This window comes from Panthera onca, chromosome B3 (assembly GCF_046562875.1).
Source record: "Panthera onca isolate mPanOnc1 chromosome B3, mPanOnc1 haplotype 2, whole genome shotgun sequence".
Taxonomy (NCBI): domain Eukaryota; kingdom Metazoa; phylum Chordata; class Mammalia; order Carnivora; family Felidae; genus Panthera; species Panthera onca.
In genome coordinates, this window is record NC_138344.1 from 39,202,219 (window position 1) to 39,230,153 (window position 27,935).

Genomic DNA, 27,935 nt, shown 5'->3' on the forward strand with positions numbered 1-27,935 from the left:
TTAAAGTACATTATGCTTCTTGATGGAAATGAAATGATCAAATAAAGACTGTAATCAGGTGCTGTAACATGATGTAAAACTTCACAGTAAACAGCATATCAGGGTATGAAGTGTTTCTACTGAAAACCACCACCTACTCAGAGGGCCAAAAACGTATTAAAACGAGCTCATGCTCCAGATCCCAGTATTTGGATGTGTCCATCCCTCCCACTAGTAGTAAACACAGGTAGACGGGGGCTCAGGAGTCAAAATGGAGCCAATTCCCAAGCCCTAAAAAAGAGGACCTCCTCACAAGAATTCAAGACCATAAGGTCAAACCGAGGAAACTAAAGGCCACCCCTATACTACTCCATTCTGATAAGAGTCCAGCCAGTAAAAATTCCTTCCAAAGAGGTATACAGAAGAGGGACTCAACGGGTATAGAGCTGGCATATAGCTGCTACAGGAAGTGTGGGAGTTCTGAGGCCCTTGATACAACCTGGAAGTCTGCCATGGAACCCATTAGCTTGGGCAATAACCAGCAAAAGCAAGAAAAGAAATAAATGAGTAAATCCCCCTCCCTCACTTCACACAAGGCTTAAGCAAATTTTATCGTTAGGGGAAAATATAGAATACTTACATGAATGCTGCATGTGTGCATGGGAGCAAGTGATCAGCAATAGCAAATTTCCTTTCCACTGAAGCCTTACAAAATAGAAATACTAGAAAATTCCTTTGTAGACCCAAGTAAATATGTCTCATACATACATAGGAAGAAATAGAGATAAGAGACTTACCTCAGTATGTCAGGGCAGCAAAGTGCTCAATTATCTTTGTAAAGCAAGGATCAAGAAGCATGGCGAAGTCAGATCATCCAGGAGAAACTTCATCTGAATCCCAGGTTTTATCTTCTTCCCCTCCCCTGCATGTACAGTGACTGCTGCCTGGCAAACTGCAAACCAGCAGCAGCATTCAGGTTTCACCTCTTTTTTGCCAACTATCTCATGGGCAAAATTCGGCAAGAGGTAGCATGGTGGAATTGCTAAAGCGCTGGGTCAGGCGAGTTACTTGCCCTCTCTGGACTCCTTTCTTCCTTGTGTATTAAAAAGGAGAGAAGTAGAGAGTAAGGGAGCTCTCACAACCCCTCAGCTCTGGCATTCTATGATTTTTTAAAGAAACGTAATGCAATTAATATTAGGCAGCACAGAGAAGGGAAAGGCAGAGGGTGTGATTAATCTGTGGTGACAACAGCTGCCTTCACGTACCTAGGAGTTACTGGTAAGAGACAGTTGAATCTTACAGAGCAACTGTTAGGAACTTCCGTCTAGCACTATCACACACGGGTTCGTGGTCAACCTATATATGAGCACTGTGCATTTTATTGGCAACTTGGAAAGATCTGTGTGATTATTTTACAGAAACTAGTTTTCACTCAAAGTGATGTGCATACAATTCAAACAAATAAAGAAAACACTATTATTGTACAATAGCATAAGTGAAACTATGAAGTGGCAATACTTTTTTAAATAACCCAGATTTGTAATATATTTGTTCACTGTGCAGAGGAATCGTACCTTGTACAAAATAAAATGAATTTCTCGAACTAATTTAACAAGAATGCCTACTGTTGTCTTGCACATTAAAAATGTATCTATAATCTACAACTTAGGTTTAAAAGGCAGAACTAAACTATATTTTGTGTGGTCACTTTAGGCAGCCAGAAAAGTGAAAATTATCCCAACAGATACTTAAAAATAAGGTGAACAAGCCCTATCATATTTATAATGAGAGTCCCTTCCTTTAAAGTAATGAATGGGAGTAACATATTCTTATTTATGTCCAAAGATTGAAAAATCTCATACACGTCAAATATTCAAATAGAGAATTTCTCTGCTTTCACAAAGACTGAACTCAAAGGCCTGTGCTCAGCTCCAGAGGCACAAAGGTACTTCTATGGAATGGAATAAAAGCAAGTGAAAGGGCCACCTAATTTGCATAAGTGCAGTGAATAGCTTTCCACTAGTAGAAGTTATCACCCAGTACATTACAGTGGGTGCATGTTTTAGGACCTTTTAAAACAACCTTGTGACCTAACTGGTAAAGAGGCAGCAGGATTAATTTTGTAGTAAAACACAGATGCTAAAAAAATAGCTTACTGAATGCTTTCAAAAGTATAAGTTTAAAATTCTTCCTTCATAGTTTCAAAGTTTGTACATAATCCTATTTAAGTCAAAGTAAAAGCTTTCAACTTATCAGTTCCCAAGGCTTACATGACACTCAGAAGTGATTCCCACTGAATAAAATGTTTAACCAAGAATAATACATTTTTGTTAGAGACTAAGACCATTCAGAAACGATCTTCCTAAGACAATTCTCAAGGGCTGGAGCTTGACTTCTCAGTGAAAGACAAAACATGATCAAGAGTTTTAAGGCTAACAAAGGTATTTACTGAGAACAGTAATATTAGATTATGACTTACAAGGCTCAGAATACTACCCAATACCATAAGTGATAACCAAAGGCTGCAGGTTGTACACTCAACACAGAAGATTCAAGAATGATACATTCTATGAGCCGTTCATCTAACTGGATGGAAGGCAGAAGAGGCCCATTTAATTAGTATGTGACAACAGGAAATAGAAAAATCTTTCTCAGAAGGGATGGATGGGTACATAGGGATTCATTATACTATAATTTATACTTTATATAAATGCTGTATTATAATCATACCAATCATAATTTTACACAACTTTTAATTAAAACATTTTTAGCCTGAATGGTAACTTTCAAACTATAGCTCCCAAGCGAAACTAGAATGAATCCTAGGATTAGCCCCCTCACTCTTTTAGATGTTCCTTCTTTATTGTTCTGACATGGAGTAGTAGAAGGGACAGATATTAGGAATATAAGTATGAACAAAGTACATTCCCACACTTATGAATCTTATGCTTTTGCAACTAGAAAAGGGCAGAGATAAATGGAGGGCCCTAGGGATTAGTAGGGTACCGATTATACATTTTCTTCCCTGATTTGCAGAACTAGAAAGCAGTGGTCCAATCCAAACCCACAGCAGACGGAAGCTCTAGTGTGTAGCAACAAGTTGTGAGGTTTCCTCCTCATTCCAGCTTCTACCTCCCAAGCCATTGTCTAGCCCAGCAGATGGCCTTCCAGAGCCTTGGATGAGAGAAAGCACAGGGACCTGAGATATTACAAAGTACTGTTATTTAGGCACCCACTTAAATGTAAACCAAAACCAGTAACTGATGATCCTAACAGCTCCTCCAGAGTTGGTCTCCTATCAAAGATAGCCTGCAGAAATAGTCTTGCTTCTTGGGGCTTTCCAGATGTCCCATGTCAGGCATGACCTTCTCCTATCATATTCTTAGGGCCGCATGATGAAATGCTTTGGCATAGACTAAAACCATGGTCAGCAACTTAAAGATAAGACAAGGATCTGAGAAAATAGTATGCTGAGAATGGAAGTTGTCAAGGGAAATGGGTCTACAAGCAATACTTACTCATTTTATTGGGATGGGAGCAAGAGGCAAGTCCCACTGACTCAAAGACAGAAAAGGAATCCTATTGGCTGGCTACTGATTTTCACCACTACTCTGTACTGGTAATAGAGTAGTTAGCAGCAAATATGACGCCTGTGCTGGGACCTATCAATTCTATGCTTAATATTTGGACTATTAAATTAACAGCCAAATAATGCCACTCATGTTATGTGTATTTGGCCACAAAAACCTGTATCCCTGGACTTAATTATTGGTTTCTATTGGATAGCTAGTACTGTGGACTGCTCTACCTTCTTATAGATTCCTTCAAGAGATAATAGTAAAAAATTAAACACAAAATGTTTTTAAAAGTTCTCTCTCTCAGACATGAATATATTTTAGAAGGTATATATTAAAAGCCAGCAGAACTTTAACAGTAAAAGCCAATATAAGCAGTTCTCAATTTACAAGTGACATAGCAGCCCATCATGTGCTCCCCACCCCCATGCCCCTTAGCACATACGGTACTCCGACACTTATGGTAGAAAACCGCAGTCATTTTGCAAATGTTCTGAAAGTTTTCATCTCACTGAATGGGGTTAACATGGAAATAATGATAACATTTTAATCAACTTATTGTAAGACCAAAAACATTTGGCAAAATGATTTTTTACTTATCTATTCAATTTACGTTCAAATGTATAATACTTTGACTCTACTACCTGAAGAGTTCATTCATAAAATTACTGAAATGGAGCTGGGATAAACCCCAGGAATAATCTAACCTATTCCTCTCACTAATGGGAAGAAGGTGAGGCTCAGCGATAAAAAAAAAAAAAACTTAAAGAGCTGCGACTAGAATCCTAGTTTTTGTCCCTCAGTCCACTGCTCTAGTACACCTGCCACTTTTAGCATACTTTCTAATATATGCCCAATATCACATATATAAGTGTCCTTTCAGATGTTCCTTCTCTATCCTCCAATTCAATTTTCAGTGAAATTAACCCTTCAATTAAAATTACTTCTCAGCCTATGATCTCCTTTACAGAAGCTGTGATGATATTAGCATTTTATATTTCATTGTTACCCTCAGCCTCCTATAGCTTGAGGAAATACAACCATTCTTTAAAACATTAGCATGACAACTTCAGTTTATTTGGCATATCATTTAGGTGAGTGGAAAAGGTGGCCTGTCAAATCCCAGAAAGGGTGTGGCATCAGCACAGACCCAACAGGATAACAAAAATCAGCCCTCCTAATTTTAGCACTAGACTATTATGCTAACCCATTAAAGCATGTGGTGGAAGACGGTCCTTTCAGGGTCTTTGTTCATTTTTTTTTCCCCCACACAAGTAATGCACGCCATGCACAGTTCTTATACAAAATTCAGATTTTGTTTTGAATTTTTTTCAGGCTTAAAATGTTTGTGAGACTTCAAACAACCAATCTCTATCTTCCTCCTGTGTTTAAGCGCGCGCGCACACACACACACACACACACACACACACACACACAGCTCCATTAATTAAAACCTAACAGGCTAGATTAAGTTCTTAATTATCAACCCAGCCTTTGACTTATTCTGCTTCTGGTACTGGCCAAAACTGTCTAAAAAGTTTTGTTTTCCTCTTTACGGTAGATGGAAGAAATCAGGACAACAATCAAACCACTGAGAGTATCTGTATTTTGAAAATACAAGTATCACTGAGGACAAAATTTAAGATGTTCATTTTCCCAATGATGAAATAAACATGACTAGCTCTGATGGGCAATCTAAACTCAAGAGGTCTAACTTTTCTGCATAACCTTTCAGAACTTAAAAGACCCCTGGCACAAATCACCAGCTAGCACCCCTTCTTAGAATTAGAATTTAGAATACACAATGCAATGGCTAAAGATACCCTTACAGAGTTACAACCACAATTAAAGAAAAATCATAGATAGCACAGATAGCACTTAAGAACAATGACATACAAGTTTAAATCAGGAGGGCTAACGGACTTTCCAGAAGAATAGGTTAAAAAAAAAAATTCCCAGTTAAAATAACTGAAAAGCAGGGTCAAGCAGCAAAACTCTTCTAAACTGCCTTGAGCCCTAAACTGTCATAGTAATTTAAAACTTAATGTTTCTTACTTGAGACAGTTTGTCTCCTGAGATACTATTCAGAATGAAGACACTGTTAAGATGCAAAGACATTTTCTACTACTACTTAAAGGGTTCTTGGAATTCTCCCAAGATCCAACCATGCCCAAGGCAACATTAAGTCTATACTTGATAAAATTCAGTTATTGATTTTCAATTCACTACCTACGGTTTCCTTCCTTTAAATAATTTTGTGAAAGATTTACTACCAATTTTGAGTAAATGCCTCTTGCTGGGTCTGGTGACACTGTTATAAATGAAAATACAAAGACTACCTCCCTAATGTTTTTGGTGATACCTTTTCCAAGAAAAGCATAATTGCATTCCATGTCTAAAATCAAAGCTGAATTCATACAATGATGCCTCCAATTCAGTGTTTACTCTGTAATGCAAGGACCTATGCTCTTACTCATCAGAATCAAATATTCCATGGCTGCATCCAAAGCACTCAAAGGAAAAATGTAATCTGACAACATAAAGAATAGTCCCCCTATAACTGTTTATTAGAATGTGAATATATTCCAAATCAATAACTAAAAAATAAAATAAAGATAAAAATAAATCAAGTTACAGAGCATGCATAAAATACAAAGTAGCGATTTACAAATAGATAATAGTATCTTCATAACCAACCAATACACTAAAATAATAAATGGCTACAGAAGAAAACCAAAAAGACTGACCACAGCAATGCCTTCCGTGTGCCCCACACGTCATAAGCACTGCAAAAGACTGATTAACTATGCAACATAGTAATCTATGCAAGCCCACACACATATATATTTTTGTATTTGGGGGATATTCCACCATCCTGAATAGTATCACTTCAGTTGACACAACTTTCAGAACACTGCAGAGTAAGTGCTTAATATTATCCACAAGAAAGGAAAACTCAGTATTAGTGTGCACATTTCTAAATGGGAAACTAGTTGCTCCATTGATTTCAATAATGTAGTGGGAAAAAGTATTTCAGGTTGGTATAATGCCTAAATACATTCTATTTAAACTCAAGGTACGACGTACTAAAAGAATACATGCCTTTAAGTGGTACCACTTGAGCAGAAATTAACTTCTCACTGTATTCCTAGACATACTGAAACCAGAAATTTAACTGGACTGTATTCCATAATATATTGCAAACTCAACATCAGCATTGTTAAAATAATTATCCATGCCTGCTGATAGATATGGTGATAAAACTACGTTGCATTTCATTTACTGGAGGGTTTTAAGACAAAATTAACACTTCACAATCTGATACTAACAGCATTAAACCAGTTATTGCCTGAGCAATAAAAGGCCACATAACCTACTGCTGGGAAAACAGGTAGGCCCAGTGATTTGGGCTGCCTGATCACTGCAGCAGAGGCATCTCAGATGGAACTCCACCAGTGTCTCGAGTTCCCAGCCTGCCAGGCAGCGTTGTTGAACATATGGCTCCATAACCACACTGCTACTGAAACCATAGAACAGTCTTTCATGTTTATTAAGATAATTCTTGTCCAGAAAAAAGTGTCCCCCCTCTCTAATCAACTTTGATGCTTACAAAAATTAAAAAACAAAATTTACTAAACTACTTAACCCTATTAAGGCATTTTAGAAATTGACTTCCAGAATAATGGAAAATTTTCAAGCTCTCAAAATCTTGCTGTGTTTATAGGGCAATTCTTAGATCTGTGGAAATATACACTGCATTGAGAGAAGAGTGTATGAATTATAAGCTGCTCATTATTCGCTGCTCTGTGGCAAAATGATAGCTTATTTCTTCTAAGGTCTTCTTAGTTTGATTTGATCAAGACCAATAGGTCTGAGCTTCAAGCGATCAAGTTCTATTATGTCCTACAGTGACAGGCTTCCATGATGAAAAGTAAACAATAACTGAGGAATCCAAACATTCAGTTTATTAAACTAAGGCTAGTGAAGCCATAGCATGAAAAAGAAGCTGCAGTCATTTGGGACAAGTGGATGATTTTATAAAGCTAAAATCAAAAGACTTAAGACATGAAAAAATTCATAAGTATGAGGAAGTAATAAAACACAAAGTGACCACAAGAATTACAAATATATTTAAATCTCAGACCTGGGAAATGGACTATACACAGCCTTCTAGGGGAGAAGAGAAACGCCTTATATGTTCTGACAGCACTGCACCTTTGGCTTGTTTTCAGTGGTTGGTGGAACATGAATAGGAACCACGTTGTTGCTTGGAGACATGTCATTTTCACGTCTGTCTGACATTTGCTTCTGGGAAACAATGCGGTAGATCTCTGAAAAAAGAAGAAAATCCAGCAATACTCACTGTGAATAGACTCATTAATAGTTGATATAAAAGTAAGTATACAGAGGTAGAAAAGAGATTTGCAGAAAAAGACTGCAAACAAACTTGGCCAAAGAATGTATAAATTTAAGTTTTATTTTCAAATAGCCACTGATTAGAGTCAATCCATTATTGTAACAATTTCTCGAAGAGTAAGAAGAGAAAAACTGGTTTTCCCGTTCACCAGTCAATTAAATAAATCTTGTTTTAAAGAGATTACATAGTTTACGGGCTTAGATGTAAATTAAGCCATGAGAGAAAAAAAATAAATAATAAATATTAAACTTTGAGAGTATTTTCAGTCTACCCTTATCAAGAAACCCTACATAGCATCACACTGTACCACAGAAAAATAAAAATAAATCTGCACTATGAGACACATTAGTATTTTTCTTGGCTGTGTAGGGAAGAACACAACTTCACCAACATGCCAAAATCCCAAGGACTCTTGGAAAGGAGGGAAAGATGATGTTTATCAGTGTCTCCTGAACTAAAGTTAAATTGTAATGAAGTAATTATTAACAAGCAACTTAAGATCTTATATGACACTTACCCAAACTGTTAAAAAAAAGAAAGAAAGAAAGAAAGAAAAGAAAATCTGTGTCTACCTCTTCCACTAAACATTAAACTCTGTATAGACACTGTGTCTACCTTATTCATTTCTGTATCTCCAGCATATGGTATATAGTAGGGGCTTAACAATTTAATAAGTAACTTTTTGGTCCAATAAATGTTATGAAATTCCTCTACACCAAGTATCTTTATTTAACTCATTTTATTCGGTCATATATTGCACTGCCTAAAAGTATTTCACTCTGACTAAATTATAAATTCCTTACAAGCAGAGAATGTATCTTACTTATCTTTATTCTCTCAAGACAAAAACAAAAACCTCAAAAGGTAAGAGAATTCTAAAAATGGGACAAACTGACACAATCTATCTCCTATTATGATATACTACGAAAGACACAGTGCATTCCTATGAAGGATACCAGTGTATTCCTGCCAAAAATGTTTAAAATGAATTTATCCTGAGAAAACAATTAGATAAATCCAGACTAAGGGACATCCCACAAGTAAACTGGCCAAGAGTCTTCAAAAACTTTGTTGTTATAAAATACTTTAAAAGATGGGGATAAATGTTCTGCATCTGTAGTGTCCAATACAGTAGTCACATATTTAAATAAAATTTGGGGTACATGGGCGGTTCAGTCAGTTAAGCATCCGACTTTGGTTCAGATCATGATCTCATGGTTTATGAATTCGAGCCCCGAGTCTGGCTCTGTGCTGACAGCTAGGAACCTGTAAGCCTGCTTCAGATTCTGTGTCTCCCTCTCTCTCTACCCCACCCCCACTCGTTCCCTCTCTCTCTAATATTTTAAAAAAAATTTTTAATTGAATTAAATTTAAAAACCAATTTCTCAGTCCACTAGTCATATTTCAAGTGCTCAATAACAACCTGTGCCCAGTAGCTACTGTATTTAATAATGCCCCAGACAGAAAACAATTCCATCAATGTGCGACCTTTGACCAAAATGACATTTAAAATGTAAAAACCAAATCTATAAAGGACATTATTAGTATACTTGAAGAAACAGGAATATGAACTGCACATAAGCTAACACCATATCTCCCAAGCACAAGGCTCTACATAGTCACAATACCATATATTATACTTGGCATTCTACATAATCAAAATACCATATACTCAAGGAATTATTCTACATAATCACAGTACCGTATATTATATTCAAGAAATTTGTTACTTGAATATATCGTACTGATTATATAGAATGTCTTGTACTTAGAAGATAAAACGCTCCAGTATTTATTTACTTGTAAAGTGCCACAATGTCTACAATATATTTTCCGAAGATTGAGCAAAGAGGAAAGAGTATATATATACACACATGTAGAAATAAGCCCAATGTGGCAAAGTGATTCAAGATGAAAGGTTTAAGGTTTTCACTGTATTATTTCTATAATACTTGAATATTTTTAAATTATAAAGTTATAGGGTAAAAAAGAGAAAAGTAGAATTATATTTTCAAAATGCTCCAAGACATGTCAACCAAATAGGAACATCATTTGATTGGATTCTAATTTGAACTGTTAAAAAAAAAAAAAAAAAACTGAAACAGAATATTGTAATATTGTTTGGATAAAGATGATAATAAGACATACTGCCAATTTTTTACTAGTTTTGCTATTTTGAGCTTAAGTCCTAATCTTTTAGATATACACATCATGAAATGTTTACAAATGAAATGATATAATATCTGGGATTGGTTTCAAAATAATAAGGGAGGGAAGAGGTGGAAGAAAGACTGGTCATGAACGGATGGCTGTTGGTGGCTACATGGGAATTCATGATACTGTCCTGATTTTGGTATATTGGAAACTTTCCATAACAAAAAGTTAAAGAGGAAGAAATGTGTTAAATGAGTAAGTTCCTCCAAATTAAGAACTAATTTCCCTACAGTTGAAAAACAGCAAGCTGTAGTCAACTGAGTATGCAAACTGGCAAAAATGCTGACAGTTATAATGTACCTTTTCTTACTTTTTTGTGGGGAGGGGAAGGCGCTAAAATTTGTGTTTCAGAAAGTTGACAGTGGTTCAAAGCTGAAGAAGGATCAAGGGAAAAACACTGCAATAAAGAAAGCCTACTGACTAGAATTAAAAAAAAAAAAAAAAACAGGATATGCAGTCTAATTCATTTAGATTCTTTTCATTGCAAAGAGACGGAACTGGAGTGTGTCAAGGGCAAAGGGAAAGACACTCATCCAATCAGGCTAGTGCCTAAGGAATAAAAACAATCATCAACTTACTATAAAACTACACTGCTCATTCATTCTTTCTTTGTTTTCTCTTATCCCAAACTGGATGGCTCTTCTTTCTCAAGTGCAAATTATTAAATGGGACCCTCTACAAATTTTAACTTCTTTACAAGTCGTTTGGAAGATTAAGTTAGAGGAACCAAAACAAAAAATCTTTTGCAGGCTCTTACATGAAAAGCAAACACTGTAAGAGAGGACAAGGCAGAGTTCTCAGAGAACATTAAGTTAAATATTAAAGAGGTCTCATTCCAAAGCAAGCAATTTGAGCAGTACTGTATAACTGGTCTGCAAGTACTACTGTACAGTTTTGTAAAAATGGATTAGGGCTACATTTGTTCCAGTCACCAAAAAGACATCCACTAATGAAAATGCCAAAGCAATCAATAGGAAAGTGTGGATCAAAACAGTAAAAGAAATGGGCACTAAGATGCTACTCAAGTAATGTATTTAACATCTCCTGTGGCTGGGTGTGTCACTTAAAAGAAACCTTGATAAGAAAATAGGAAGCAGATACCTTCCACCTGGTATCTGATTAGAGGTTAAGTGGAAACAGAAACAGGACTAATAACCTGCTAAACCAGATGCAAACATTTTCCTCTTTCAAGGGCATGTTCTCCTTTAGAACCAAATGTATGTGATACACCAATTCCTGTGCAGTCCCTTTTCAAGATGTCCAAAGGATAGGCAAAGTTAAAAAGAAAAGGAACTATTCTGTGTCGTTCTTGTATTAGGATCTCTCATAGATCTAAATAGAAAGATAAAATATTAATGTAACATAGTTTTAAATATAACCAGGTAAAGTTAAATTCTGCCCCTTCCTTGCTCACACTCTCTCTCAAAAATAAATAAACATTAAAAAAAAAAAAAAAGACACATATTTATTTCTATCCTAATGAAAGTATGGAGCTAGTTGCCAAGTAAACTCTACCGAAGTTAAATGCAATTGTTCCAAATTAGGGAACAAAAAGAGTTAAAGTTCTTTGGGCCATCCAAAAATTGTGAAAATAACAGAAGCTTGAGTTGTTTCACTCACTATAGCCTTGGTCAGAATTTGTTAGGTCATCTTCAAACCCACTGCTAACCATTTTCTTGAAAGTCAGAAAAGTGCTGCTTTGATACAATGATGTATTTAAAAGGTTGCCACATGCCAAGAACAAAGATACTACACCTAATTAAATGATTCTCACTACTTTAACCATCTTTAATTAAAAAGATGACTTGGACTTACTAATTACTTGGAGAAACCTTGCAGTTATCACTTTAACCAAGTGATCAGAGTTAACATTACCAGTAATAAATACAACAAACCAATATCATGACCTTCTGATAGATGCACTAAGAGCACTTTTGTGGTGTTCCTGCTGGAAGTGCATAATCTGAATTCAATTATGAGTGAACATGAGACAAACCCAAAATGAGGGACACTACAAAATAAATGGCCTGTACCCTTCAAAAAAATGTCAATAAACAAAACAAAGACTAAGGATCTTTTCCTGATTAGAGGAGATGAAAGAGCTAGGACAGCTGAATGCAATGCATGATGTGATCCCAGAATTTCTTGTGCTAATTAAGGACATAATTGGAACAATTGGAAAAATCTGCATAAGGTCTGCAGTTAAACACTGATGTGGATTACTACCTACCTCTCTGATTTTTTACAAGTGCACTATGGTTATGAGAGAGAACATTCTTGTCTTTAAGGAATACACACTGATACAAGAAAAAAAATGCATACAGCAAGAGAAAGAAAAAAGAATAAAGCAGATATGATAAAATACCAACATTTGGGAAACATGGGTGAAGGGTACTCACAAATTCTTTGCACTATTACTGCAACTCTTCAGTCTGAAATTGTCAAATTCAAAGTTGAAAGAAAAAATAAGAGTATGGAAAATATAAATTAAAAACATCCCTTAATAAACTTGAGGATGAAGGAAGAAAACTGCACTGCAATGCAAAGGCTAGGCAATCCATCAGGTTCACTCAAGTACTAGCTAACTACCTCTAAAAAATTCTATCAGTAAAATTGTCATGGAGTTACTGTCGTCTGTGGATGTCAAAAATGCCATGAGTTTATTCTAAACAAGCAACACAATTAACTCTGGAGTATTAATGTAGATAAGTTTTCCAACATACAATTAATTTTTCACCTTAAAAATGAAAAAAACTATTTTTTTCTTCCAGCAACATCAAAATACAATGTAAATGTTCCCTTAATGCTGTTAACATTCAAGGCAGAATTAAACCTAAGGAGATTACTGTGGTGTTTCCTGTTGCTTTTTTTCCCCCCTCCCTGTCTTCTCTTATTAATACTCCTACTGGTATAAAGCGAAGAAAAGTTTAGAACAAACATCCGAACACATGCAAAACAAGAGATGTCTGCTGCCATATGCAGTGACCTCCGATCCCACAGATTAATACTTAAGATTTATGGAGGAAGCTGAGAAAATAGTGAATAGAGAGAAAAAATGGTAGTAAGTGAAAGTCTTGTTTGCTTTCAAGCAACATCAAGCAGTAAGAAATGTTAAATCTAGAGTGAACTTTAAGAAAAATAGCCATATGTCCTTCATCTTTAAGGACAAAACAGTTCAATTTTAAGTATATATCATACTTGCTGATCACTTAGCTCATGTTTGAGTGGATCATTAAATTAAACGTTGCAAAATGACACATAAAATAGTGAACTGAAGATGGTCTCATTTTCACTTAGTATCAGAATAGGCTAGAAACTGAGATCAGAATGGGCTAGAATGCAGAGATGTGATGGGACATAAAAACTATTTCAACAAGGACTAAAAAAAGTGAGGTTTTCAGAGGCCTTAAGAGACTCACAGACCCTCAAAATGATTTAACTCACTCATTATTTAAGACACTGTGAATCTGAGGACCAGGGAGGTCCAGTGACTAGTTCAGCGACTAGTTACATAGGGAGTGGGAACAAAGTGATAAAAAGTAAAAACCTATAACTCCTGGGTCTAAATTTAGTACTCTACATATTGATTTAATAGAATCCACACAAGCGGTTGTAAGGAAAAGTGGGATTTGCAGACACACTGCATATTTAATCAATTCTTCCTTGCTTCTAACAGTCTGTAATGAAACTTGACACAAAGAAGATTCTAAAGGAAAGCTACTGTGGTCCAAAGACTATTTATCCAACCTTAGCACCAGTTCTGTTAGTTACTATTTTTCTGATAACAGGGAAGAATTCTAATGAGATAGGTATGTAAATTACCAATATCTAGTTTATTTCTAATTAAGTTTATTTTCATGCTTTAACTGCTATTAGCTACTAATTCATCAAATGTCCACTCTGTACCAGGGACAGCTAAGTATTTTAACATGTATGAAGTTATGTACTCATTTTTGGAGTCTACAGATGTCTCAAGTGACAGTGTCTTCTCTGTGGGTTATAGAGACAAAAACCTTTAAGTCACAACATAACAGTCAAGTCAAATCATATCACAAGGTATTTATTTATAAATATAAGCCCTCTCTCAAAAAAACAAAACAAAAACAAAATTCCCCAAAATTTAAGGCCTAGAAATGATTAAGTAACCTGCCTAAGCTTACAGAGCCATTGGTAAGTGAAGGAGCCAGGACTAAAACCCAAGTAAGGCTTCCAAGTCCATGCTCTTAAATTCTTGGGTTTATTCCCTACATATTTCCAATATAAAATAAGACATTTACAAGTTAAAATCTGTGAATCCCGGGGAGCCTGGGTGGCTCAATCAGTCAAGCACCTGACTTCAGCTCAGGTCATGATCTCAAGGTTCATGAGATCAAGCCCCACGTCGGGCTCTGTGCTGACAGCTCAGAGCCTGGAGCCTGCTTCAGACTCTGTGTCTCCCTCTCTCTCTGTCCCTCTCTCTCTGCCCCTCCCCCGCTCGCAGGCACCTGCATGCCTGCTTTCTCTCTCTCAACAAAAAATTTGAAAAAATAATAATGTTAATATATAATTTTAAAGTACTTTAAAACAACCAAAATACTTACTACAGGATTAAGATTAAACTTGCTGATAAATTTGGTCATTCTAATAAAGTCAGAGTAAATGTAAGTCAACACAAATACAATGCCTTCTTGAAATCCCTAAGGTTGATCTGTCTGCACATCTACATTCTAGAACAGCATGAACTTTGTTCTTTTCCCACTATGTATTTAAACTTTTCCATATGCAGTCACTTGCTGATTTTCTCCACAAGGTGACACCTTGCTTCTTCTACAACAGGAGAATTTTACTGTTTTTTCATCTAAATTTTTAAGAATGTATTTTTCCCACGGCACCTACGTGGATCAGTTGGTTAAGCATCTGACTTTGGCTCAGGTCACAATCTCGTGGTTTGTGGGTTCGGGCCCTGCGTCAGGCTCTGTGCTGACAGCTCAGAGCCTGGAGCCTGCTTCAATTCTGTGTCTCCTTCTCTCTCTGCCCCTCCCCTGCTCACGCTCAGTGTCTCTCTCTCTCTCCCAAAAATAAATAAATATGTAAAAAATGTTAAAAAAAAAAAAAGTATAGTTTTCCCTAGCTGCTTCTGTAACATATCAGAACCAAGCAAGATTTTCTTTACTGAATTTCAAAGGGCATTTATAGCTTTCCATAGCCAAGATTTCAGGTTATTTATTCATTGATTTATTTGACAGAGAGAGAGAGTGAGAGTGAGCATGCACATGCCCATGTGCACAGGAACATGTGCATATGAGTGGGGGAGGGGCAGAGAAAGAGGCAGAGAGAGAGAATCCCAAGCAGACTCCTCACTGTCAGTGCTGAGTCTGACTCAGGGCTCAAACTCAAGAACCGTAAGATCATGACCTGAGCGGAAATCAAAGAGTCCAACCTTTAACTGACTGAACCACCCAGGTGCCCCTCCACAGCCATGATTTCAATATTCATCTTATGAAAATTTAAGGATTACTTTAACCGTTACTTTGTGCTTGTGACCACAAAGTACAGAATATCTGGAATGAAGTAATAACAGAAGTGAACAAATTATTTTCAAAGTACTTTTCCCAATATAAACCAAATGAATTAGGATTAAAGCTCAGCAAGCAAGGGTTAACTAATTTTGTACTCTAAACAGTTCTTGCTATAGCAGCTCTTAAATGAGTCATTCTTAGATAGTGTGATATATAGTTTTCTAATTTGTTTACATTCATAAAACTTCCAATTCCCACTAGTGTACTGTAAAAATTCAAGTCTTACCTGTCAGAATTGTCTGAAAAGCAGCTTCTACATTTGTAGAGTCTAGAGCAGAAGTCTCAATGAATGACAAACCATTCTTTTCTGGGGGGCGGGGGGGGGGGGGGCAAGGAGTGAGGAGAGAGAAAAACTTCAGTCTTGTCAAATTTTACACAAGAGATGTAATACATTCAAACTTCAAAAAGAAAATAATAAAATTTTGTAAAACCCAAGACCTCCCCAACCCCTTAAGTCGTAAGGACACCATTCTACTTTACTTTAGCAGATTAAAATAACAGTGAGAAATTTTCACTGGCTCCTTAATTAAAATAAATACTTGTTACATCTATCTACTACCAATGAATGGCAATGAGTGACACTACTCAAAAGGTAGTAAACTGATCAAATACTCCATTATTTGCATCCCTTACTGTCCTTCTCCCCATCAACCACATAATTATGATATAAACATGGATAGGTATGTATTTATTCACTTAAAATTCTGCAACTATATTATTTGAAATAAAGCTTCTTGCCTGGAAAACTGAAAAACTATTACAAAAATCTTTATTCACAGCATAATCACTGGGAAACAGTCACAACCTTCACTAGCCAAGAGTGAATAATGCTGCCTTCCGACAGGCTGTCCCTACTGGAACAGAAGAAACAGGCAGATCCTCCACTAAAGCCAGAAAAGTTATAACTCCTACTAAACAGCCGCATTCTCTATCGGTCCTTGACACTCCCTGGGCCACTACTTTTCACACCCATATAGAGCAGCTTTGGTAAAACACAGACATAATAGAAAAAAAACAAGAAGCATAAAATAAACTGACAGGTATCATCTATTCCTTCCAGGGTCAGGAAAAAAAATCGGATTTATATTCAACTTTTGGCAGCAAAACTCAAAATACAATGTTTTAATGACTCAAGGTTAAGCAAAAGAGCCACACAGTCATCATTAACTTTTAGAACAACAATCCTTGCTGAGCACTGATGTTTGCTTTCCTGAAACTATTGTAAGCGATTACCCACACTGGAAAAGTTTCAAAACTGCAAGACATAACAGTAAGAAATACAGAATCACTATAATATCGTGAAATTCATATCACTAACCTGCAAAAGCTCTTGCTTCATCTGTAGGTACTGCCCTGAGATGACGCAAATCACTCTTATTGCCCACGAGCATGATAACAATGTTACTATCAGCATGATCTCTCAGTTCTTTCAGCCATCGTTCTACATTTTCATATGTGAGATGTTTAGCAATGTCATAAACCAATAAGGCACCTACAGCTCCACGATAGTATCTGAAAACAAAAACATGTATTTAACTATTAGAAAAAAACCGCAAGACGGAAGGGAACACCGTGAAGAACTAAATTTGTGGATTATATATTTTTAAAAGGACATTTATAAATAAATTTCAAAATCCTTATACTAGAATTCTTAAAAGAAGAAAAAAAACAAAACAAAAAAAACCAGTTATCTTTTCCAATACCAAAAGTCAGCTAATTCAGTCTATTTCTCAGAACTTAAAAACGATGAGACTTACGCTGATGTTATAGCTCGGTATCGCTCTTGCCCTGCCGTGTCCCATATCTGTGCCTTGATTGTTTTCCCATCAACCTGGATGCTTCTTGTTGCAAACTCTACTCCAATGGTGCTCTTGCTTTCGAGATTAAACTCATTTCGAGTAAATCGAGACAAGAGATTACTCTTTCCAACACCAGAATCTCCAATAAGGACAACTGATTAAAAAGACAAAGAACTTAGTGTCAGATAAATGAGGCAGACATATTCAAAATAACACCATGCTTTAAAGCAAAAAAGAGCATCAGATATTTTAAAACGAATGGGGGCGGGGGAGAGGGCAAAAGCCCATATTCCTGACCTGTTACCAATCAATAAAACCAATTTATTCTTTTTAACCTATTTCTACCTACATAATAACTTGGACACATCATCTGCTTAGCACAGATACAGTATCCTGCCTTACACATGCAATTTTTAATCATAAGTCTGCTAGCCGTTGATTAATTACCATCAATGTGATACCAACCTTACTATTATAGGAGGTAGTAACTTGAAAGATAAATCCTACACCAAATAAACAATTTGTGATATTAAAGTGTATCATACAGGAAAGCAACAAAGGATGTTAGTAGAAAGGAGGGAAAGAATGAAAGTGTTCTAATTTCATCAAAGACTAGGTGTGATCTCAGGACTCACACCCAGGCAAAATGAAACACATTTACCATTATGAGGCATGAGGTTTATATACTCTGCCACCCAGATTACAGAAACTACAAAGAATTTTTCATAGTTGCATTTATCACATGGGCCAGAAGCGAGAGACCCCTACAAACACAGACACTCCAATTAAGTTTAACAGGGGCCCTAGGAAGCTAAGAATTCTTGACTTCCTCTGAGTAAAAGCCAAAGCAATGGGGGCACACACTTACTCTTATGACTTAAGAATTTTTTTTTTCTTTTTTTTTTTTTTTTAATTTTTTTTTTTTTTTTTCAACGTTTATTTATTTTTTTTTGGGACAGAGAGAGACAGAGCATGAACGGGGGAGGGACAGAGAGAGAGGGAGACACAGAATCGGAAACAGGCTCCAGGCTCTGAGCCATCAGCCCAGAGCCTGACGCGGGGCTCGAACTCACGGACCGTGAGATCGTGACCTGGCTGAAGTCGGACGCTTAACCGACTGCGCCACCCAGGCGCCCCTTAAGAATTTTTTAAAAACAAGTTTGGTTTAGATGAATTTATTTCCTATGATCACTATAGGAGACAGTTTATTTACTAACTAAATATATGGAGATTTTTTTTTTCACCCAAGGCAATGTTATACTTAAGAATTTCATAAAAAGGGGGCACCTGGGTGGCTCAGTCAGTTAAGTGTCTGACTCTTGATTCAGCTTAGGCCATGATCTTATGGTTCGTGAGTTCGAGCCCTGCATCTGGCTCTGCGCTAACAGCGCAGAGCCTGCTTGAGATTCTGTCTCCCCCTCTCTCTCTCTGCCCCTCCCCTCCTCCTGCTCTCTCACTCTCTCAAAATAAATAAATAAACTTACAAAAAATTTTTTTTCATAAATAATAAAACAGGCAGTTAACCTGTTTTAAAGCATTTACGAACAAAACACATTCACAGGTTTACAGAACATGAACTGAAAATGTTTACAAAGGAAAAAAACGTTATCATTTCAGAAAAAATACTTATTTCTACTGTTGACTAGTAATGCTTCTTCTTACTAGGTAACTGATTTAGTCACCAGGACTAGAAAATCAAACATGAGAGAATAACACCAAGGAATAAGACCATATCTTCCTAAAGAGACTGAGATTGGGGGGCAGAGGAGCAGAGAGAGGGAGGTAAAAACTGTGAGAACTCACTGCACTCTGGTCAGAGGGCAAAGAGAGTCTATTACGCATTCCTTCCTTGCCACAAGAAGGGATATAAGCTGGCCTCTGGACAGTCTTGGATGGAGTACATTATCAAATGCATATCTTTCTGACTTCCTCTATTAACTGATTCAGCAAGAAATCATGCAGGTGGCAATAACTCCATGCAGTACAACCGGTAATTTCTAGCTATATAGTCAATTAGAGATGTCAAAGGTATTGTGACAAACACAGATATTATAGCAAACGCTCTAATTTCTAACACCAGGAAAGATGGTAAGGTCATGAACGTAACATATAAAAACAATGCACTTCCAGTTTTATAGGATGGCTGGTTATGTTAGTTTCCAAGGTGCACCTTTCTGGAGATGAGGTCAAATCCAGTTTCAGCGATGTACTCTACCCTATTAATTGGATACACTCAGTGTTGCCTCTTAGGGCAAGAGACCTAATGTTCTGCTGAGGAAACTCTTTCAATCATTTCTGGCCCCACACTAGCACAGAGGTGTAAAAGCCTCACTTGAGGTGGGAATAAGGAAGAAGGGAAAAACCAAAAAGTTAAAACATTTCTACTTTTATAGACACTCAGATGTCAATCAGTAATTCAGGAGCCAGCTTAAAACCAAAGAGCAAGACATCTAGCATAACAAAACTAGACAAAAGCATGACAAAGCCTTTGGAAAATTAAATACATAACTCGCTCAAAGAACACCTTCTCCCTCCCACAAAACCTCTAGAACTTTCAAATTTTGGTTTCTTCCCTTTTGACCGCCATGTTAACTAATGATTATACTCATTATCTCCCCACCTCAGCGTAAAGACAGTGAAGGCATTTCCCCCCCAATGTAACCAATTCATTTTAACATTATAAAAAATTGCACTCTTATCTAAAAATAATTCAAGACTCATGAAGAATGCTTTATACAGTATAAAATAATTACCTCCGCTAGACACGGACAGAGTTGCCAGATTTAAAAGACTAACAACTTGTTAAAGGATTATATCTTGAATGACACTAGAAGATATTGGTTCTGTAATAACAGCACTGCCAAGAAGTGCTGAGATGACAAAATAAGGAAAGCTGGTTCTATTCAGTTACCAAATGAAAAATCAAACCAAGAAGGGTTACATATAAGGTCACTAAAAAAATAAACAAACCAGAATGGATTACATTACCTGAACAACCTAAGAGAATTTACAGGCTATGACTGAAAAAATAAACCAAAAATAAGTAAATTAATTAATTCATGGACTCAGTTTCTAATCAAAATAGCTTCTCTCATTAGGATGACAATATTTAATTGCTTTTTAAAAATGTGAACTATATGATCACATCCTATAGTTCAAAGAAAGGAATCTGCAGTGACTTTCCTGTTTTCCTTAACTAGTACTTTAGGTAAAAGTATGTATGTGTGTATAATAATATAAACAAAAATAACAGCATCTGTATATTAGAGACCTGTAACATTTCTAAAATAACCTAGTGATATTTATTACCACTTGGTCAACCTCACCTGCTGAATTTTAAGTATCATTATAATACCTAATATTAAATTTGGTTCATAATATATCAAATATTAGGCTAAATGCCATAAAAGCAGAATATACATATTAATTATCCATTATTTAATAAAAAGTTCCACCTCTTCAACCACATTTAGTTTTACACACTCTTGCAAACTAATGTACTAGACTAAGATTTAATTGGAAAAATCAATCACAGTGCATCAGATCTAAATGTTATCATCTAAAATGATTAACTGATAATTTTCATTCTGATTTTTATAAATAAACTTGGGAGACTTTTCTACTCTTTCAGCTATATTCATGGTCCTACTTCACTGAAAGAGTCTTGAAAATAAAATGCATTCAATAAGTCAATAAGGCTTTAGTCTAGACAAGTTTTTCCAGATTCAGCAGATTGTGAGTTGCTCAACCAAAAGTTGTGAAAGAAAAACTACCAAGATGCAAGACAGCAAAGTTCCTATGATCTTTTCCACTGACAATCAGCTGATGGTTAATTACTACTGACCTTCAACTCGATTGAAAAGAAAATGATGTATCTAAATATTTGCAAAAAATGTGACTTTGAATTGGTGTCTTCAACACCAATAGGAACCATGATTGATGCTCACTTATGTGTCCCACAGGCCATAAACACATTGTATATAAATACCTGTACAATTAAATAAAGCTTTTAAAGTAAAATGTCAAGTTTTAAACAGTAAAATAACCCCCCCCACACACACTTTGGGTCAATGAGACCCAAGTCTCATTGTTGAACTTAACTAATGTTCAAGAACGAATACGTAACATAGAGTAACTGCCCTGCTCTCCCCAATTTACATTCCCATTTGGACCACTACATCGTTTACTAATCAAAATATCCCTTCATTTTCAATTGGTCAGAGTTATGAACTTCTATTTCCCTCAAATATTAAGTGTGCTATGTACGCGATCTTCCAAGTGGAGAGCTGTAGCTCATCTTGTTGAATAATCTCTGTAGAATGATACCATTTTAAAGTGATATTGTTGCTTTGCTTTAAAATATAATTGTATAAATTTAAAAAATTGGCCAAATAATCAGCACTAAAGTTTTTTTTTAAAATGACTCATATCCTGTAAGAGCTTTAAAAAAAAGTGGAAATTCTTCTCAGCAAAATTTTTAAACACCCTATCTTAAACAGCAAAATGTACAAAAACGTACAACAAAATGAAAACATAACCCATGGAAACATAAAATACTTAAAAAAAAAAAAAAAAAGGAACTTTTAAAGAGAGAGACAAACAGGGGAGAGGGACAGAGGGAGAGAATCTTAAGCAGGCTCCGCACTGAGCGTGGAACCTTGAAGTGGGACCCAGTCCCACAACTCTGGGATCATGACCTGTGCCAAAATCAAGAGTTGGACACTCAACCAACTGGGCCATGCAGGCACCTCAAATTCCTACTTTTCAGTTTCTTTAGTAATACTTAAATGCTCTTATAAAGAGTTAAGGTTCAAAAAGCTGACAAGAACCACAGTGACTTTCTTCACATTATTATCACTTACTGAGTCCTCATAACCAGTCTCATTGAATTCTGGAAAGAGTCCTGAGAGGTAGGTATTATTTCCTTTTTATAGAGGAGGGAACTGATGTTCAAAGGTCACAAAGCAAATTTAGGACCTGAATCAGAATTTGAATCCAGGCCTGTAAGCCCTATACTCTCAATCACTGTTAACAAGAATGGTCTAATCTCAAAATTAAGTTAAAATCTCTTAAACCAATCCAGGATACTTAATATTCTTAGTGAAAAAAAAAAAAAATGGCTTCTATAAACAACACTCAAGCTCCAAACCAAACAGGAGAAATACTGTGTTGTTAGTCTACCTTGTTCTAAATTCATCACTTTAAAGGTACCTAGCTGCCTACCACCTTGTACCTTAAGAAATAAACCTGATAATGACTAAACACTAGTCTCTAAGGTCTCACCTACCTAAGTAATTTCACTTGACCTCAGATGCCTTCAGCTAACAGTATGCTAACATTTCCTTTTTGTATTTGTAAAATGCATTAAGTACTCTCTTCTCCGTTAATGACTTTCCCACCATGGGGTAGTGAGGGTGAACAGTGAATGTAGTCACCCTATAAAACAGAATATTCTGGCCCAGGAGTTAGCAGTGATAAGATTTGCAAAGTATTGGTAAAGCAAAGAAAGGTTTCCGGCTCCCTTTAGTCAATCATTCTTAGCACCCAATGGCAAGGTCAGAAACAATCACCATGCTTAACACTCTTTTTAAACTCCACCCTCCACTGTAAAGCTTTAATAGCAATGGCTTCTTCCTCCCTGGTAATGATCTTTGTTCAGCATACTACTTGATGGCTGCCCTAATTCAGAGGCAGAGAAAGAGCATCTGAGTGGGAACGCATTCAATGAACAAAAATAAAGCATTTACAGTTGTGTTTCTCATTGAAAACCGTACCCTTTAGTTTTGTTGATTAAAAAAAACCCAACAAACTACTGGGATTCTTTCTGGACTAACCAATAAGCAATTCTTTCCATCCACTCCCACCCTCCAATATGTTTTGTCCAAGGGCACTACATGTTTCCCTATCTTGTATTACATACTTAATTTCACCAAAGAGCACACAACTTCCCCCTAGTCCCCACCTTTTGGGAAAGGTATGTGGCCAACTAAGACTCTTCCCTTCCTGTTCTAAAAACACCAAAAGGTTGGATCCTCCCAGTGTTGCAGCAGGAAGCAACCAGTCCATAGTGATAAAGCAAGCTAGTATTTGTGCAGCGCACAACCTTTCCTGCTCAGGAACTGGGCCTTCAGGTCTGGCAAGGATAACAGCCACCACCCATCCGCAACCCCTTCTCGCTAGCAGACTCTAGAGTTATCCCGGGCTGGCTGCCGCTGGTAGGGAGGGTAGGAGGAAAAAAAGCCTAGATGGGAAGTCACAACAGTCTGCCGGGTCACTGCGACAAGTGCGCGCGTGGGTGATGGACAATCCCTCTTGCCCTACCCCCCACCCTCGGGGTCGCACAGGAGACGTCGGAGAGCTCTAGATTATTTGGGGAGGAAAGGCAGAGAAAGAGCTACCGATCCCGGGGGCAGCGCGAGAAGGTTACTGACCACGAGACCTGTGGGGCGGGTGGGGGTGGGGGCCCCTGGCCCGTTCAGATTTTAACGAGGGCCTGGCCCAGGGATGGTAGAAAACTGCTCAGAGAGGCTTCTGTCCGAGGGGAGGGGCTGAGAGGAGACGCAGAGGAGAGGCTCGCTCGAGGGGAAAAGGGGGGCAGATTAGAAAAAGAGCTGTAGTGGGAGGTCTGCGCCGAAAGAAAGGTGAGCGAGGGGAAGGGCCGGTCAGACGGGCTCGGGAAAGGAGCGAGCCGAGAAGGGTGTATACTGAGCGGGAGGGGCGCCAAACCCGAAAAGATAGATGGTGGGAGGGGCGGCCCCCTTCAAGGGGCCACCGAACCGGAGAAAGGAAGACGATTGGGGAGAAAGCTGCCTGCCACGAGAAGGACACCGGGTGAGGGGCGCTGAGGATAGTGAAGGCCTAAGGGGAGGTCGCTAAGAGCCCGGCGTGTGGGGAGGGCTCCCCGTCTGAGGGGAGAAGGACTGAGTTGGGAGACCGCAGAACAAATCGCACAGAGAGGAAGGGCTGAGGAAGGCCGATTTCAGGGCAGGGGCAGCCCGCACGCGGGTCCCCCGGGAGTGTCTCGGGCCCCCGAACGGGGGACTCGGTGAAGAGAGTGGGAGAGCCCATGGCCTCACCTTTGAAGAGATAGTCGTACTCGTCGTCGCGGGTGCCCATGGCGCGGCCGAGGAGCGAAGGGGCGGGAGCAGCAGTGGTATCGGTGGGACCAGGGGGCGTCGCTGCAGGGGTAACCCGAACGCCGAGCTTCGGCTGCCGGACAGGGTAAAGAACCCCTCCCTGCCGCTACGCCACTTCCGGCAGGCCCCAGCCCCTAAGGGGAAGTACTTCCGGGAGGTGGCGCTCCGCCCCTGTGCCCAGGAAGGGCGGTTTGCGGGAGCTTTGCGTCCGTCTTCAAACTCTGCCCCCTCCGAGACGCTTAGAGGCGAAACTGAGCTCTGGACTCCCAGCTCCTAGCGGCAGCTTGCCACCCTTTTAATGGCCTCTCCCTCGTTCCTCGCGCCGCTATGCGGGGAAGCGGGGTGTTGGGAAGAGCTTTAGCCCCGCTTGTTCGTGGTAGGTTTGTAGATGGGGGCGGGGTTGTGTAAGAATTAGAGAGCCCAAGGCGGCCATTCTACTGTGGCGGTTCCATGGTGTAATGGTTAGCACTCTGGACTCTGAATCCAGCGATCCGAGTTCAAATCTCGGTGGAACCTGCGCTGTGCTGTTTTTTTCCTGACCACGTTTTTACTTCATTTACCTATTCACCAACTGGTTGTTTTATAATTGCGGTATATATGGCCTTGAACTATTGAACTAAGTAGGGAAAGAATTTCTCTAAACATAATCTTTGCCTACGGGAGTTTACAAATTTCCCCCCTTCGTTTCTGTAGTCACTGTCACCTGCGTGTCTCCTAAGGCGACTGTTCACTTCGCCTTCTTTTTAACTTGGGCTTTTCTGCCTCAAAGCTTACTTCCAAAGCTTCAATGCAACTCGATTCCTTTTGCTGGAATTTCAACCTCCAACTTCATTCAAGGACAGGCGCTTTTCCCTCCTTTTCTCTGGAAATCTCAAACTATCTCCAGATGTCATTTAGAGAACTTCGCCCACCCTCCTCATCAAGATTCATCAAGAACTTCTTGAGCCGTATTTGTCATCCTCTAAGCTAAACCCGTTTACATAATTATTTCATTAAACAAGCAGAGACCAGAGTGGCAATTTTCATTTTAGCAGAAATGTGGATACTAAGACTTAAGTGACTTCCCAAAGATCGTGCAGCAGGGCCTCCCTGTATTTGGTAAGAGCTTTGTTATTACCAAACGTTTTTCCCGTTTGCTGCCATACCCCCTACCACCTATATGCAAACCTTCAATTTAGACTTTGGGGCAAGGATACCTGTGGTGAGCAGAATAATGGCTCCCTGAAGATGTCCACTTCCCAATTCCTGGAAACTGTGAATAGGTTAAATTACATGGCAAAGGGGAATTAAGGTTATAGATGGAATTAAAATTGCAAATTTCAACTGACTTCAAAATAGGAAGAGAGCCTACATTCTCCAGGTGAGCCCAATTTGTAACAGGGATCCTTACAAGTGGAAAAGTGATGTGGTGTGAGAAGAGCTCAATCAGCCCTTGTGGCTTTGAGGATGGAAGAAGGGGACCAGGAGCCCAGAAATTTACAGGCTTCTAGAAGATGGAAAAGGGAAGGAAATGGATTCTTCCCCATGGCCCCCAGATGGAATACAGCCTTGCAAACATCTTAATTTTAGCCCAGTGAGACCACCATGCAGAATTCTGACCCACAGAACTATAATAAATTTGTGTTGTTTGAAGTCATCAAGTTTGTGGTAACTTGTTACAACAGCAATAAGAAACTTATCCAGTGTCATTTTTAGTGCTTTCTGTGATAGTATAAGCAATAGAAGGTTTATCTAAGGTCTAGATACTGCCTTGTGCAAAGGTAAGTATTATCCACATTGGGGGAAATGCACCATATTCTCAAGCAGCTAAATATTACAGGTACCACAGATTATAAGACACAGTCCTAGCTCTACTCAGATGAGTAAACAAAAGGGGCCCAAGAAAAGGGGGATATCAATAACTAGGCAGTTGTGAAGATGTCATTAATGAGAGTTGTGGTGATAAGTGCCACAGTTCAGAGAGACTGAGATAATTAGGAAGGATTCCCTGGAGGAACTAGCATTGACCCCCTGAAGAAAAAAAGCAAGGAAGGAAACTCATTTTGAACAGTGGAGGAAATCAGATGCTAAAAAGCATGTTGAGCAAGGCCATTAATGCCAGAAGAATAATTATGAACTTTTCCGCTTAAGCTATTGTTTCTCAAAGTGTAGTCCTGAGAAGGTCAATAGTGTTACTTAGAAGAAGGATTGCATGGCCAAATAAATTGAGAAGAATTACACAGCCTCCTCCACTTTAGAAGTTCCCTTAGCACAGTGGCATTTTAAAGTCTAGGTATTTCACTCTGAAGAAAGCTTTTTTTCACTGTGTTAAACACAGAATTTCCCAGATTCACCAAGACCACAGACCTCTTTTTCCATGGAACACCTGTTAGCATCCCTCTGAACTCTTTGGGGGAATTCATAAAAGATTTGTGGACAGAGGGATTATTGAAGTCAACCTGGTCTTAGGAAAAGTAAGGTGTCTGTGGACTGCAGGATTGGGGTAAAGAAAGAGGTGTGAGGGGGCGCCTGGGTGTCTCAGTCAGTTAAGCATCCGACTTCGCTCAGGTCATGATCTCGCGGGTCGTGATTTCGAGCCCTGAGCCCCGCATCAGGCTCTGTGCTGACAGCTTGGAGCCTGGAGCCTGTTTTGGATTCTGTGTCTCCCTCTCTCTCTAACCCTCCCCTGCTTGCTTCCTCTCTCTCTCTCTAATAAATAATAAACATTAAAAATTTTAAAAAAAGAGGTGTATCAGAAGGTTATTGCAATTAACCCAACACAAACTAATAGAAATGGAGTACATCTATTAGAATAGAGAAGAAAGAAAAACCAAAGGCTGTTATGGAAAAAACAGTGAATGGATCCCATGGACAAAGAAGAGAGGGTTTTATGTTCATGTTTTGTTTTGTTTTGTTTTGTTTTTTGCAGGAGGGGTAGTAATTGCTTGATGTGTCTGTTTTAATCACTCAAGAAATATAAGAATTTAATGTAAATGACTTAAATAATACGGAAATATAAAGTAAATCTTTTTTTTTAAGGATTCTATTTTTAAATAATCTCTACACCCGACATGGGGCTCAAACGTACAACCCCAAGATCAAGAGTCACATGCTCTGCCAACTGAGCCAGCCAGGCACCCCCCCAGAAATATGGAGCAAACCTTTTAGGGCCTCCTCCACTTCAATAATTCCTCCAACCCCAGAGATAACTGCTACATTTTTTTTTTTTTTTAGTATATATAAAATTAGGTTACGTGTACTGTTTTCCATCTTGAAAA

General features: G+C 38.2%; 1 protein-coding gene and 1 non-coding gene across 2 annotated transcripts; one reads left to right on the forward strand and one right to left on the reverse strand.

Moving 5' to 3' along the window:
• Positions 1-6,097: 6,097 nt before the first annotated feature.
• Positions 6,098-24,794, reverse strand: RAB11A (RAB11A, member RAS oncogene family). Its single transcript, XM_060618227.2, has 5 exons — positions 24,619-24,794; positions 17,501-17,696; positions 17,062-17,255; positions 15,970-16,050; positions 6,098-7,885 (listed from the first exon to the last, which is right to left on the reverse strand). The coding sequence occupies exons 1-5, from the start codon at positions 24,656-24,658 to the stop codon at positions 7,746-7,748; spliced, it is 651 nt and encodes a 216-aa protein (XP_060474210.1). The 5' UTR covers positions 24,659-24,794; the 3' UTR covers positions 6,098-7,745.
• Positions 24,795-25,122: 328 nt separating this feature from the next.
• On the forward strand, positions 25,123-25,194 carry TRNAQ-CUG (transfer RNA glutamine (anticodon CUG)). The gene has a single exon. It is a non-coding gene; the product is annotated as a tRNA-Gln (tRNA).
• The last annotated feature ends 2,741 nt before the right edge of the window (positions 25,195-27,935 follow it).